The 13,907-nt window shown below is 54.6% G+C and overlaps 1 protein-coding gene across 1 annotated transcript; it reads left to right on the forward strand.

The window, feature by feature from the left end:
• The first annotated feature begins 6,637 nt into the window (after positions 1–6,637).
• On the forward strand, positions 6,638–10,965 carry ZSCAN10 (zinc finger and SCAN domain containing 10). Its single transcript, XM_019942369.3, has 5 exons — positions 6,638–7,033; positions 7,396–7,663; positions 7,890–7,954; positions 8,108–8,165; positions 9,187–10,965. Exons 1-5 carry the CDS (start codon positions 6,638–6,640, stop codon positions 10,752–10,754), a joined length of 2,355 nt encoding a protein of 784 aa, XP_019797928.3. The 3' UTR covers positions 10,755–10,965.
• The last annotated feature ends 2,942 nt before the right edge of the window (positions 10,966–13,907 follow it).

Consider the following 13,907-nt stretch of genomic DNA (forward strand, 5'->3'; position numbering starts at 1 on the left):
TTGCTGACCTGGATAATACTAAACTTAATTTTTTTTCATATTTAATAAATAAATGGTAAGTTGGGGTTTGTTTTTGTTTGTTTTTTAGACACCAGTTACTTCCCCCCAAAATCTAAGGTAACAACTAGAATAGTTTAAGTGTGCATTTTCAAGATAATTTTAGAAGATATTGATATATATCCTAAACAGGTAGATTTATATTAAAAGTCCTTTGAAGATGCGTTTATCATTTTTAGTAAATGGAGTAAAGTAGCAATCCAGCAACTTCACAAGAATTTTCGTCTCTCAGTGGCTAACACTCTGGGAGAGGGGAGTGTATTGATATTTTCAAAGATAAGGACGAATGTGAAGGGACTTAAATGTTCAGCTCTTCTTTTTTTTTTTCCTCGCCACGCGGTTTGCAGCATCTTAGTTCCCGGACCAGGGATTTAACCCGGGCCAGACATCGAAAGCGCTGAGTCCTAACCACCGGACCTCTAGGGAATTCACTTAAGCCCTTTATTTCTGCAAAGTAATTTGAGTTAATAAACCTTGCCCCCGTGATCTGGTCCTGCCCGGTCTGTAAGCCTCAAGGGGGCAGCACTTGTCCCTTCTATTCAGTACTGGGTACCCGGGGTCAGGGACAATGCCCGGACACACTCGGGGAAGGAAATATTTCCCGAATGAATGGTGCGCGCGCGTGGTGGGCCAGGAGCGCGGGTATTAGCCAAAGCCCATACCTGGGCCGAGAGTTAGGATTGAAGAGGCCAAAAGCTAGTGTTGGTCTTGTCTCACTCCAGGCACTTGCCTTTCTGCCTGGATGCTATTTCTGGGAGTTAAGTCAACTTGGTCTCTGCTTTTCTGACAGATTTCCAGGAAAGGTGTGCACCTGAGTCGAAGGTCTGGAAGACAGCGTCAACAGCAAACACCGAGCCTTCCGTCTGTGCTCCCAGCCAGCTCCCCCAGGCTCTCACCTGGACGCTCCAGGCCCGAGGCACCGAGACCACCTTACCCGAGGAGGCCACGCTCCTTCCTGCTGTTCTCCCCCATCCTGTCTAGACAAGGCCCACAGCTCCCGGTCGAGTTGCCCCCACTCCCAGGGGTCAGACACGGCCTCGTCCTCGAAGGCGGCAGCCATAGGTGCGCGTGTCAGTCCTGGAGGCGGGGCAGGAGCGGTGGTGCCCGGGGGAGGGGGTGTGATGGTCCAGCCTAGGTATAGGGGTACAGGAGACGCCTCCGCCCCGCCTCCCAGGCCAGGCCCAGCGGCGGGGTTTCCTTTCCACATCCGGGGTGGGGTTTCATAGTCCCGCCCCGGGTGGGTTTCCTGGCCCGCCCCAGAGAGGGGGGGCTCAGTAGCCCCCGACTGCCCCCGAGGTAGCGGGAGTACGCGCTGTGGAGTGCCCGGTGCGGGGTGCCAGCAAACCTCGGAGGGCGGTGGACTCTCTGCTCGGCGGTTCCTCATCCATTTTGTGCGTCCTCACGTGTGCCAGGCTCTAGGCTAGGCGCGGAGGATGCAGAGCTGACAAGGGAAACGGACCACTGTCCGCAGGGAGCTTTGGTCCAATGAGATCCACGCTAGACAATTAAAATAAAGGAACAGGAGAAGCCCAGGTGCTGTTAAGTGCAGGAGACAAGACCCGGCCGAGGAGCCAGAGCAAGCACAGGATCTGGCCGCCCGTCGGGGCAGCCTCTGAGCAGGTTGGAGCCCTGAACGCTCAGCGAGGCACCGTGGACTCCCCAGAGGAAGTGCCCATCTGGCTGGAGACAAGGGCATGACGCAAAGAGGCCCTTTAGAGCAAAGGGAAAGGCTTGACTGGAGTTAGAGTTGGACTCAAGGCTGTTGGTGAGGTCACTTCGCCTCCTGGGAGCCCCTGCTTGGTCATTCGTAAAGCTGGGACAAAAGCCACCTCTAAAGATTCTTGGGAGGATTTTAGGTGCCAGTGTCGACCAGTGCCCTCTCTTCCCCATCACATGGTCCTGTTCCATTTTCTAATTAGCATCTGTGGTTTGCTCCTGTACCCTGGCGTGCAAGCTCAGGACTGTCCCTCACGTTTACCTCAGTATCCTCTTTGCCCGGCACATAGCAAGCTTTTTTTTTTTTTTTGGCCACACCTAGCACCATGTGGAACTTCCTGGGCCAGGGATGAACCCGCGCCCCCTGCAGTGGAAGCGCAGAGTCTTAACCACTGCACCACCAGGGAAGTCCCAGCAAGCATTTGTAAATGGCAACTCTCGTCCCCCAAAAAAGTACAGGGTGACAGACGGCCAAGCGGCACAGGGCCAGTCCTGCTTAGGAGGGGGGCAGCTGTTACTTGGAGGGGTAGTTAGACTCTCAAATACAGGCCTGGGTTGGAATCTGGATCCACTGCTTTGTCTTTATTTCTTTGGCCCCGCCCTCTCCCCACCCCACTCCCAAACTGGGAGGTTAAGGGTTAACTCTAGGAAGCCCCCCTCACCACCTGGATGGGATTGGGGAAGGGAACTTCCTGTTCCATTTTCCCGCAGTCCTTTCCCAGGTTGGCCGAGGCTGACTCTGGCCCTGGGGGCCCTCAGAGAACCCCTCAGCGAACCCCTCAGCACCTACACCTCTGTAGTGGGAACCCCGAGTGGTGAGTTGCAGGGAGGCCTGGGGTACAGGCTTCCAGGACAGACTTAAAGGGTTCGTTGTAGCTTGGAGAGAGAAAGGGGGCTCCAGGCCTCTGTGGTGGGATGGGGGATTAGGGTGCTGGAAGAAAGCCTTGGGTGGATGTGGTTGGTCCATGCTGGGGAGTACTGGCGGGCCTGTGGCAATGGGGACATTCGGGAGGGTCGCTGGACTTCCTGTGTCGTGGGCTTGCTGTACCCGCTGGGGAGTGGAAGGCAGGCTCCACGGTCCCCCAGGTGGACCGGAGTCATCGACTCGGCCCAGCACTGGAGGGGAGCCCGGCCAACAAAGACGAGCGATCCAGGGAGAAAGGGAGAGCCCCTGGCCGAGGACCCCGGCTCTGGGTGCTCCCATTGTCTGGGTGGGTCCGGTGGCAGCACCTCCACCCCAGGCTGGTCTAGCCTAAGCCTCTCCGCCTCTCGAGGTTCCAAATTAAGCTGGTCAAATATCGGAGGATGGCTGAAAAGCTCCCCCAGCAACCCAGCCCACCCCCCACAGATGCGCATATTAACAAAGCTTTTGTCCTGGAGACTTGGGGGGAGGGAGAGACTCTCCAGGGCCTTCGTCCCTTGAATTCCACCTCTTTCAAACCTTTTGGAGAGACCTCCCCTGAAGGTTCCGGCGCCCCACTTGCCTAAGCCTGAGGGCTGGAAATCGGAATGGCCTTGTTTTTTCTGATTCATGCTGTAATATTCTGGTTAAGACTAGGCAAATCGCACAGGGTGGGAGGGGAATTGGGTCCTTTTCTGTTTCTGAGCTTTTGCACCATAAAATCAGCGTTCTCCCCTTAAAGCAAATCTTGGCTCTCCCTGGTGTGACCTTGAGCAAGTCACCCATCCTCTCAGAGCTTGGTCTTTGCACCTGTCAAATGGAGAAATTATAACTTACTGCGTGGACTGGAGTGGGATGAAGTGACCCTAAGCAGAGCCCATACAGATAAGCACTCAGTACATGCCAGCTGTTAATACAGGGTTCCTGATCACACGTGATTGGTTCTCTAATTATTTTGCTCATGCTACCAAAACACAATAAAACAAAAACCCATTTTCCTGAACATTTAGTAAAGACCTTTTCTGCACCAGACATTTTTTCATGCATTCCTCAATAATTAAAACTGCAAGGTAGCCAGGTGGGTGGTGTGTGTGGAGTCCCAGAAGAGAGGTGCCAGTGGGTGGAAGGAGCCCCATGTGCCAAAGTGCAGGAAGGAACAGACGTTGGACAAGGCTGTGGGGGAGAGAATGGAGGTAGGGGAAAGCTGGGGAGATTCTGGAGTGGTGGGGGGAGACTGCAGACTGGCCGGAGGGAGTGGGTAGGTGGGGGAGAGGGAGGGAAGCTGGGAAGATGCTGGAGGGAGGTGGAGGGAGGCTGGTCAGGTGGCCACACATAGGCCTGGGTCTGTGTTTTAGCATCACAAACCTCTCCCCTGTGTGGGAAGCGCTAGGCCCAGACTTAAAACACAAGGGTTTCATTTGTTCTTTTACCACATCATACCCCTCACCCCACCTCTAAAGGAGGTTCAGAGATCCCTCAGCCCTGAATGAAGGGGACTTAAACTATCCAAAGCTCTTGACCAGGCTGACTTTTCCCTGGCTCCATTGTCAAGGCTGGGCTGTCTTGGGGAAATATCTGTACCTCTGAGCCTGGGTGTCCTGGGCTGTAAAATGGGTCAGTGATAGGACTAGCTGTTAGCTGTGGTTGTTTGTATTTTTACTCAGTAATGAGAACAGTAAGGTGTTCTCATTAGGCACACCCGACGTGTACTCTCTAGCAGGTCGGGCACCGCTCCACTCCCTTTATGTGGTGGGAAGTGATGCAAGAGGGTTTCTTCCCATTCCTCTGCCTGGGATGTTCCTGGTGGGGGTGGGGGACAGGTTTGGGAGAAGCTCATTTGCAGTCCTGAAGCTGGAGAGCAGGGAGGGCAGAGACACGTTGGAAATTGGGTTTCCATATCCAAAGAATAAGCCTTCTGGGTTGTGCTGAATGACTGAACTGAGTCCCCTGTGGGTGCGGAACTTGGGTCAGCTCCCCCTAGGTAGGTCTTGGCTACCCCAAAAGGAAGGAATAGTCCTATGGAACCAGTGCCCCCTGTTGGTCAGTTAGAAACACTTTTTTTTTAATGCTAGCCAGACTCACAGGGTTGGGATGGATACCTCCCAGAGGGGTAGACCAAGGAAGAATCCAGAACTAAAAAAAAAAAAAAAAAAATTAGGAAAGAAAGGGAAATGACTGCCTCTCCTGCCATCACCCAGCTCCCAAGGGTGCACCCACTAGAGGCCTCTGAAGTGAGTGAGACTGCTTTGGCCTGCCTTGGGAACACATCTGTCACAGACTTCTGCAAGCAGTAAGCTTAAGTCCCATGTGGAGACCCACCCACCCACCCATCCCAGCTCCCCGGCTCATCCCAGCCTGTCTCTAGGGATGGAACCCAGGGAGGGAAGAAGATTGGAACACCAGGTGGGAGCTCAGCCCTGCACTGGTCAGCTGGGTGGCCTTGGCCTTGACTGCTGAGAACCACCTCCAGAGCCAGAAAGTGAGGGTCCGGAAGTCTGGTCAAAGAGCAATCACATGCATGAACTACTCCCCCCTCCTGCCAACCTTTTATTTTTAAAATTCTCAAACTTCCAAAGAAGTTGAAAGAGCAATGCAATGAATGGGTGAATCCATACACCCATCTCCCAGATTCAACAATTGCTATAATTTTGCCACATTTGCCTTGTTGATCCATAAATGTGGCTGAATCCTCATGCTCCATCACTTCCAAACCCTTCAACATTTTCTAAGAATAAAGAAATTTCCTACATACCACAACACTGGAATCTCATCTCAGAAGTTGGTAGTCATCTCCATTATCACCCAGTGCTGCACCCATATTCAGATTTCCCCAACTGACCCCAGAATAGCTTTTAGAGCCTTTTGTTTTTTGTTTTAAATTAGGATCCAATCAATGTTCGTGCATTTGGTTATATCAGCTGTTAGTCTCCTCTAGAGCAATGTGTGCCCTACAGGCACTTTTTAAAATTTAATTTTATTTATTTATTTATTTATTTTGTGGTACGCAGGCCTCTCACTGTTGTGGCCTCTCCCATTGCGGAGCACAGGCTCCAGACGCGCAGGCTCAGCGGCCATGGCTCATGGGCCCAGCCGCTCCGCGGCATGTGGGATCTTCCTGGACCAGGGAACGAACCCGTGTCCCCTGCATCGGCAGGCGGACTCTCAACCACTGAACCACCAGGGAAGCCCCAGGCACTTGTTTTTCATAACAGACTCAGAAGAACCTGGGCCACTTGTTTCCCATAATGTCCTGTCTTTGAGATTTGTTTGGTCGTTTCCTCAAGAGACATTTGACTTATTTGTTTGTTGTTGTTGTTTTTTATAAATTTGACATATAACCTTAAGCAAGTTTAAGATATACAGCATTTATATGTTATAATATGATTGTAATGTAATGATATGTATCATATTATATACTTATATTATAGTACAATATTATTGTCTGCATTTGTTATACTGTGCATTAGATCTCTATGGCTTATTTACTACTTGTTACAAGTTTGTACCTTTAAACACCATCACTCTTAGCCTCTCTGCCAACTTGTTTTTATTCCCTGCAATGCCCTTTAACCTGGAAGTTGGGTCTAAAGGCTGGATTGGATCACGATGAAACATTTTTGGCAAGGATCCATCTTCGGTGGTGCCAGGTACTCCCCGTGGCACCATATCGAGAGGCAGGGAAAGCCAGACTGTCCTCTCTCAGGAATGCCAACTTTGATCACTGGGGTAAAGTGAGGTGAACTTCTAAATGCTGCAGGAGGGAATGAGAATACTAAACAATCCATTTTCTCTGCCTTTTGGTGTGTTGGTCAGGCTGAGCCACTACTCGTGACCAGTTCGAGAAACGATTCCTCTGGAGGCCACATCTGTAGGCATCCCTTAAAACCCCAGGTGTGGGAGCTGAGAGAGAGAGAGAGACCCAAGAGTTGAAGCAACCACTGTGAGTCATCGCCAAGGTGAAGGATGCTTGCAGAACCAGGTCCGGCTGCACGGGAGCCAGAGCAGCTCGGAGCAGTCAAACTGGAGGAGGAAGAGGCTGCCAGCCAGGAGGACCCCAGGCGGCCAGAGGCCAGGCCCCGGCCCGAGGTGGCTCACCAGCTCTTCAGGTGCTTCCAGTATCAGGAGGACATGGGGCCGAGGGCATCCCTGAGCCGCCTCCGGGAGCTCTGTAGCCACTGGCTGCGGCCGGCTCTGCACACCAAGAAGCAGATCCTGGAGCTGCTGGTGCTGGAGCAGTTCCTGAGCGTGCTGCCCCCCCACCTCCTGGCCCGGCTCCAGGGCCAGCAGCTCAGGGATGGCGAAGAGGTGGTGTTGCTGCTGGAGGGTGTCCAGAGGGAGTCCAGCAATGTGGGGCCGCTGGTAAGAAGGGGGCAGCCAGGAGGGCTGGACAGCAGGTGGAAAGACAGTGACTTTATCACCCCATTAAGAAATCACTGAGCTGGGACTTCCCTGGCGGCCCAGTGATTAAGACTCCCCATTTCCACTGCAGGGGGTGTGGGTTCGATCCCTGGTCGGGGAACTAAGGTCCTGCATGCCGCGCAGTGAGGCCAAAAAAAAAGAAGTCACTAAACCCCACTTTCCTTCCTCTGCCGGCTCCTTCTTGACCTCCTAACTCCCTCCCTGTCTGACCCTCACCTTTCCGCAGTCCCATGGCCCTAGGGAGTTAGTAGGACTTGGATTACTGTCCTGTCCGTCACCTAACATGGATGTGTTCTGAACAGGATTTTAGTTTTAATGCTGGCAAGAATTGTCCCCGTGCAGAGGTCACCTTGGAGGAACAGGGGGGCTCTTTCCAAGTCTCCAGCCACAGCCCCAAGAAGGAAGTGCCCTCAGAAGGGCCTCCAGCCCTGGAGCCATCGCAGGAACTCTCGCTGTCCCAGCCAGTGCCCTCCAAGCCTGCTGAGATGGGGGCCTGGAGATGTCCCCCAAGTTCAAAGCAGCCACTGAGTCCAGGTCCCAAGAGAACATTGCAGGCCCCGCAAGAGAGCGGTGAGGAGCTGGGGCCTAAGGAAGGTGGAGGCCTGGTGTGCGGTGGGAGCTGAGGGGCCAGGTGGGTGAGGGTGGGGAAGGAAGGGGGCAGCCTCCCTAGTTGACAGGAATGGGGGAAAGCCAAGATGCCTGTCACGAGGCCCTGATGATGGGTGCACGTCCTCGGAGCCACATGGTGGTAGGACTGGCTTCTAACAGCTCTTTCTTTCTCCCCCAGTGCTGTCAGCCCCGCTGGGCCCTGAGCTGTGGCCAGAGGAGAACTCTGGAGATCAGGAGCTAGCAGCTGTGCTGGTGAGCCGGACTGGTCCCCTCAGTTCTCTGCCTCTGAAGTTTTAGCAAATCCATGTTTTTCTTAATTTAAACCTTGAAAGTTCTTCATCCCCCTCAGGTCCTAGAGCCCCATTCCTCACTTAGTGACAATCTCTGCCCCTCCTTTGGTCACAGGAGTCCCTAACCTTTGAAGATGTCCCAGCAAAGAAGGCTTGGCCTGTGCATCCTCTGGGTAAGAGGCCTTTTTCCCGGGTTTATGACCACTGAAGGGTTTTTCTTTGCCTGTCAGGGGTGGTCCCTACCTGACTTTTTGACCTCTTTGGCAAAAAATGGACTATTTTGATGAGGTAATATATACTGATATATATATCTACATAGATATATATTGATATGTCTGTATCTATACAGGGCTATTTTAAGGCTCATTGGGTCTAATCATCAACCCCCAAAACTTTGAGCTTTTAAAATAGGTGGTCGGGAACTCCCTGGCCATCCAGCGGTTAGGACTCTGGGCTTTCATTGCCGTGGGCCCAGGTTCAATTCCTGGTCAGGGAACTAAGATCCCGCAAGCTGTGCAGCATGGCCAATAAATAAATAAGGTGGTCATGGCAAATACCATATGATATCATTTATATGTGGAATCTAAAATATGACACAAATCAACTGATCTATGAAACAGACTCACAGCCATAGAGAACAGACTTGTGGTTGCCAAGGGGAAGGGAGTGGGAGGGAGGGATGGATTGGGAGTTTGGGATTAGCACATGTAAACTATTATATATAGACTGGATAAACAGCAAGGTTCTACTGTACAGCACAGGAAACTATATTCAATACCCTCTAATAAAACATAATGGAAAAGAATATATCTGTAACTGAATCCATTTGCTGTACAGCAGAAATTAACACAATATTATAAATCAACTGTACTTCAGTAAAATTAATTACAACAGCTAAAATAAAATAAAATAGGTGGTCACGGGAGGGCTTGCTAATGGGTATGGGTCTCCATTTGGGAGAATGACATAGATAGTGGTGATGGTTGCACAACATTTTGAATGGACCTAATGGACCAGAATTATACACCTTAAAATGGTAAACTGTATGTTATTTGGTTTTTACCCACCCTCTGCCCACCTACCAGCTTTGCAGGATTCTGGGATTCTTTCTGCTTCCAGGCACTGAGGTTCTGGCAATTCCCAGAAGCGCCTCCGAAAAGGCCTGACCTGTCCTGTTTTCTGCTTCTTTCCCAGGATTTGGAGGCAGAACCCCAGACGAGGCGTTTAAAGAAGAGGAACCGAAAGAGGTGTCCTGGCCTGCTGCCATCTCAGCAAAGTCTCAGGCAGAGAGTCCCAGGGTGGCAGAAGAGCCCCACACTCAGTCGCTCGGCCCGGGCCCTGAGGTGGGCGGCCCCGGTGGAGAAATGTCCCCTCCCGACAGGAGTGAAGTTCTCGAGGTCAAAGTGGCTGGGGGCGCCCCCAAGTCGGAGCCGGAGATAAAGTTCATCTGCACAGACTGCGGGGTGAGCTTCCCACAGCTGGCCCGCCTGGAGACACACCAGCTGCGGTCTCACCCGGGCGCGCGGTCCTTCCTGTGCTTGTGCTGCGGGAAGAGCTTCGGCCGCAGCTCCATCCTCAAGCTGCACATGCGCACGCACACGGATGAGCGGCCGCACACCTGCCACCTCTGCGGCCACCGCTTCCGCCAGAGCTCGCACCTGAGCAAACACATGCAGACGCACTCCTCCGAGCCCGCCTTCCTGTGCGCCGAGTGCGGTCAGGGCTTCCAGCGCCGGGCCCGCCTCATGCAGCACCTTCTGGCGCACGCCCAGGACCAAAAGCCCCCAGGCGCCCCGGAGACCAAGACCCCAGCGCCCCCCGAGCTGGCCATCGTCCTGTGCTCCCACTGCGGCCAAACCTTCCAGCGCCGCTCCAGCCTCAAGCGCCATCTGCGGATCCACGCCAAGGACCAGGGCCACCAGTGCTCCGAGTGCTCGGGCAGCCTGCGTCCCGGGCCCGAGCTCAGGCCCTACGTGTGTGGCGACTGCGGCAAGGCTTTCCGGCGCAGCGAGCACCTGGGGGCACACCGGCGTGTGCACACAGGCGAGCGGCCCTTCTCCTGCCAGGTCTGCGGCCGCAGCTTCAGTCAGAGCTCCCAGCTGGTCTGCCACCAGCGGGTGCACACGGGCGAGAAGCCCTACAGCTGCCCACACTGCGGGAAGCGCTTCATGCGAAGGGCCGGCCTCGCCCGCCACCTCCTGACCCACGGCGGCCCGAGGCCCCACCACTGCACCCAGTGCGGCAAGAGCTTCAGCCAGACGCAGGACCTCGCCCGCCACCGGCGCAGCCACACCGGGGAGAAGCCCTGCCGCTGCAGCGAGTGTGGCGAGGGCTTTAGCCAGAGCGCCCACTTAGCGCGCCACCAGCGCATCCACACCGGGGAGAAGCCTCACGTCTGTGACACGTGCGGCCACCGCTTCCGCAACAGCTCCAACCTGGCCCGCCACCGCCGCAGCCACACGGGTGAGCGGCCCTACAGCTGCCAGAAGTGCGGCCGGAGCTTCCGGCGCAACGCCCACCTGCAGCGCCACCTGGCCACGCACGCCGGGGCAGGGGACGAGGGCGTGTCTGGGCAGGCTGAGCCCCCCCAGGAGTGCCTGGAGTGCGGCAAGATCTTCAGCCGCAGCTGCAACCTACTGCGGCACATGCTGGTGCACACGGGGGCCAGGCCCTACTCCTGCGCGCAGTGTGGCCGCAGCTTCAGCCGCAACTCCCACCTGCTACGCCACCTGAGAACCCACGCCCGGGAGACCCTGTACTAGTTTCGCCTGGTTCCGCCAGGTCTGTCCCGCGTGCATCTCCCCAGCGTGCCTGGCCTCCAAGGCTGCAGTGGATGGCGCTGCCCCCACACCCCAGCCACCTCTCTCTGGCTCCACCGACCCTGCACAGTAGTTCTTCCCGTCCCCACAGGGAACTCTTCCAGGCCTCAGGAATGTATTTTAAAATACCCAAAGTAAAACAGCCTTCTTGAAAGTGGTCCCTCTTTATGTTTTTTTAAGTGCACCAAAATGCCACCTTTTACCCTCCCCACTGTATCACGGTGATGCATTTCTCCTTCCCCCACCCCTTCAAAGCAGGCTGGATGGGAGCAGGCCCAGGGGGAGTTCCTCCCACCTGAAAAGGCTCAGACTGGTGTGTGTGTGTGTGTGTGTGTGTGTGTGTGTGTGTGTGTGTGTGTTGGGAGTTGGGGGGAGGGTTTCTGTCACAGGCAGCTCTTGGTAAGGCCAACCAATCTCACCCAGGAATTTTTTCTCCTCTGGAGTCTACCACTAACCCTCCGTGTCCAATACAGTATCCTCCAGCCATATGTGGCTGTTTAAATTAATTAAAATGAATAAAACTTAAAATCCCAGATTCTGGATTAATACAGGAAACCTCTTCTTCTGTAACATTGGTAACTAATTCTAACTGAAAATGCTAACAGGAGAAACTAACCTGCCCACAGCCAAGTCAGGTTGACAGTTGGGGACCCCTAACCATCATACCCTTCTAAACCCAAAGCTGCCTTGTAGGTTTGCCCCACCTTCTTCCTGCCCATCAGGCTGACTTGGTTTGCCTCTCCCTCTGGTGGACAGATTTTAAATCACGTGACTTCTGCTAAAAATACAGGAGAGAAAAGCTGCCCACCCCAGCTCCAGAGCACACATACACCTGCTTTTGTCTGTCACTTTTCACTCAAAAAATATTATATTTTAATTACTGCCCCTCCACCAACCTGACACAAGACTGCTCCTTAGCAAATGCTTGTGGAAAGGAAGTGAACTCATCAACCAAAGCTCAAGGAACTGAAGAACCAGCCCCAAATCTGGGGAAAGTAGAGGTGGTTCTCAGGCACAGTTGGGAGGGAAAGCTCTGAGCCTAGGGAAGGTCCAGCCCTTCAGGGGTTGGGAGGAAGAGTGGGTTGCAGAGAATCCCCAAAGGAAAAGCTACTCTGTGAGCACCCTGAGGCAGGAAGTCAGGGCTGCGTGGGGTGAGGTTGGAGAGATTGGGGGTAGGGGAATTTGGCCTCAGAGATGGTGAGCATGGCTGGCCCTCAGGCCTTGCTCCTGGATCGCCCAGTCTGCATTTGCAGGCCCAGGTGAGGGAGGCCACAGGCCCAGGGACCCAGCTCCCACCTCTCCTACTCTGCCTTCCCTCCTGGCCCAGGATTGGGTGCACCCTCCCTGGCTCCTGGGGCTCTGATCAAGGAGCTGCGAGGCCCCAGCTGGAGTGGTGAAGGCCCAAAGAGGGAGATCAGAAGAAGAAAAGAGGGGTCAAAGCCGCTCCCCGGAGCTCCCTGTGCCCCAGGAGTGTGCATTTATTGAGCACCTACTATGCCTCAGGCACCGCGATAAGCAATGCAGTGGCCTGAGATGGTCCAGTCCTCACCATGAGTCAGTCCTTGACCAGTGTCCCTAGTTACAGATTAGAGAGGCGGGTGGCTTGTCCTTGTTCACCCAGAACCAGGACCCCCACCTGGGTCCATCTGACCCACGAACTCTGCCTGTCGCCACTGGGCCCCCAGCCTCCATCCCCACAGGCACTCCATTTGGTTCAATCAACTTTTATTAGGATTTCAGCACTACAGCGACAGGCAGGTCAGACCTGGAGAAAGAAACCCAGGTGGGGAGAGCTTGATGGTGGTGTCCTCCCTGAAGGACAGGAGGTGAGGGAGGTTGCAAGGATGGGTCAAGGGTGAGCAGGAGGGCAAAGGTCGCTTCAGAAGATTCTTACTGAGAAGGGGAAAATCAAATTGGCTTCTACATGAGGCCAATCTCCTCCCGGACCCTGTGGGGCTCCCTAGACCTAGATGAGGCTCTTGAAGACCTGCCCCACAGAGGAGAAGAAACGCTTCAACTCTCCCGAGATGGCCTCAACCGCACTGCGCAAGGCCTGTAGGCCGGCAGTCCCCTTCTGCCGCAGGCAGGCAAGCGCAACAAAAAACTTCCGCTTCAGCTTCTGCAGTCATTCTCAGAACTGCCTCAGCGCTATGTCCGGAAAGCTCTTTCCCGGCTTCTGGTCCCCTGAATTGTCAGAGCCAGAGGGCCTCTCCGGGTCTCCTGGATTGTCAGTACCAGAGGGCTTCCGGATTCTACAACGGAATTCCTGCTGCACTTCACCAAGCACGGGGGTGAACTCCTGCAGGGATGGGAGGCTGTTCAGGGACCCCCCCCCCCCCCTAGCGGGGATGCAGCCCCAGGTCCTGACCCTGGCTGAGGCCTCCAAGCCTTTGTGAGAGTCTGGGACACAGAAGCCCGCAAATGGAAACTGCCTGCTTTCCTGCCAACAGCTCCATGGACACCAGGACTTTTCCCAGAGGCGGGGCCTGGCCCCTCAATTCCCCTCAAGGCGTAAACCACCATGGTGAGGTGTACCTGCCTGTTGGCATACTGGCCTCTGAGCCGAGCACCAGGCCCACGGGGCTCATCATTGTGAATTCAGGGCGGGGCTCTGGCCACTGTGTGCTGGACGGGGAGGCCAGTGCCAGCAAGGCTGCACCTCCCGAGCTCTCAGGGGCCATCCCTCCAACCCCCACTCAGGGGAGCTATGTGCACACATGGCAGTGCCAACGGCGAGAGAGAGTAAGGTGGAGGGGAAGCAAGGGGCTGTGACAGTGGTTCATACTCACCGGTACATTGTTGTGAACTTCGGCATCCACAGCTTCAAGCAGGTTCTCACTGAGTTGGTCCTGGGGAGAGGAAGTGTGGAGGCTGCACACCTGCCCCTGCCGCTGAGGTCTGTGGTCCTCACTGTGGCCTCCCATGCATCCAGATGGGTCCAAAGGGAGACAGCAACCCAGATAACCTGGCTGATCCAACCCTGGGGGCTACTCTTTGGGGGACGGGCAAGGCCCAAACTCACGTCCAGCTTTGCTAGGACTGACTCGACCTGCTGGGAAAACAACACTCCGTTTAAAATCCCCCCACCCACTCTCA

Source organism: Tursiops truncatus, chromosome 15 (genome assembly GCF_011762595.2).
Source record: "Tursiops truncatus isolate mTurTru1 chromosome 15, mTurTru1.mat.Y, whole genome shotgun sequence".
NCBI classification, from domain to species: domain Eukaryota; kingdom Metazoa; phylum Chordata; class Mammalia; order Artiodactyla; family Delphinidae; genus Tursiops; species Tursiops truncatus.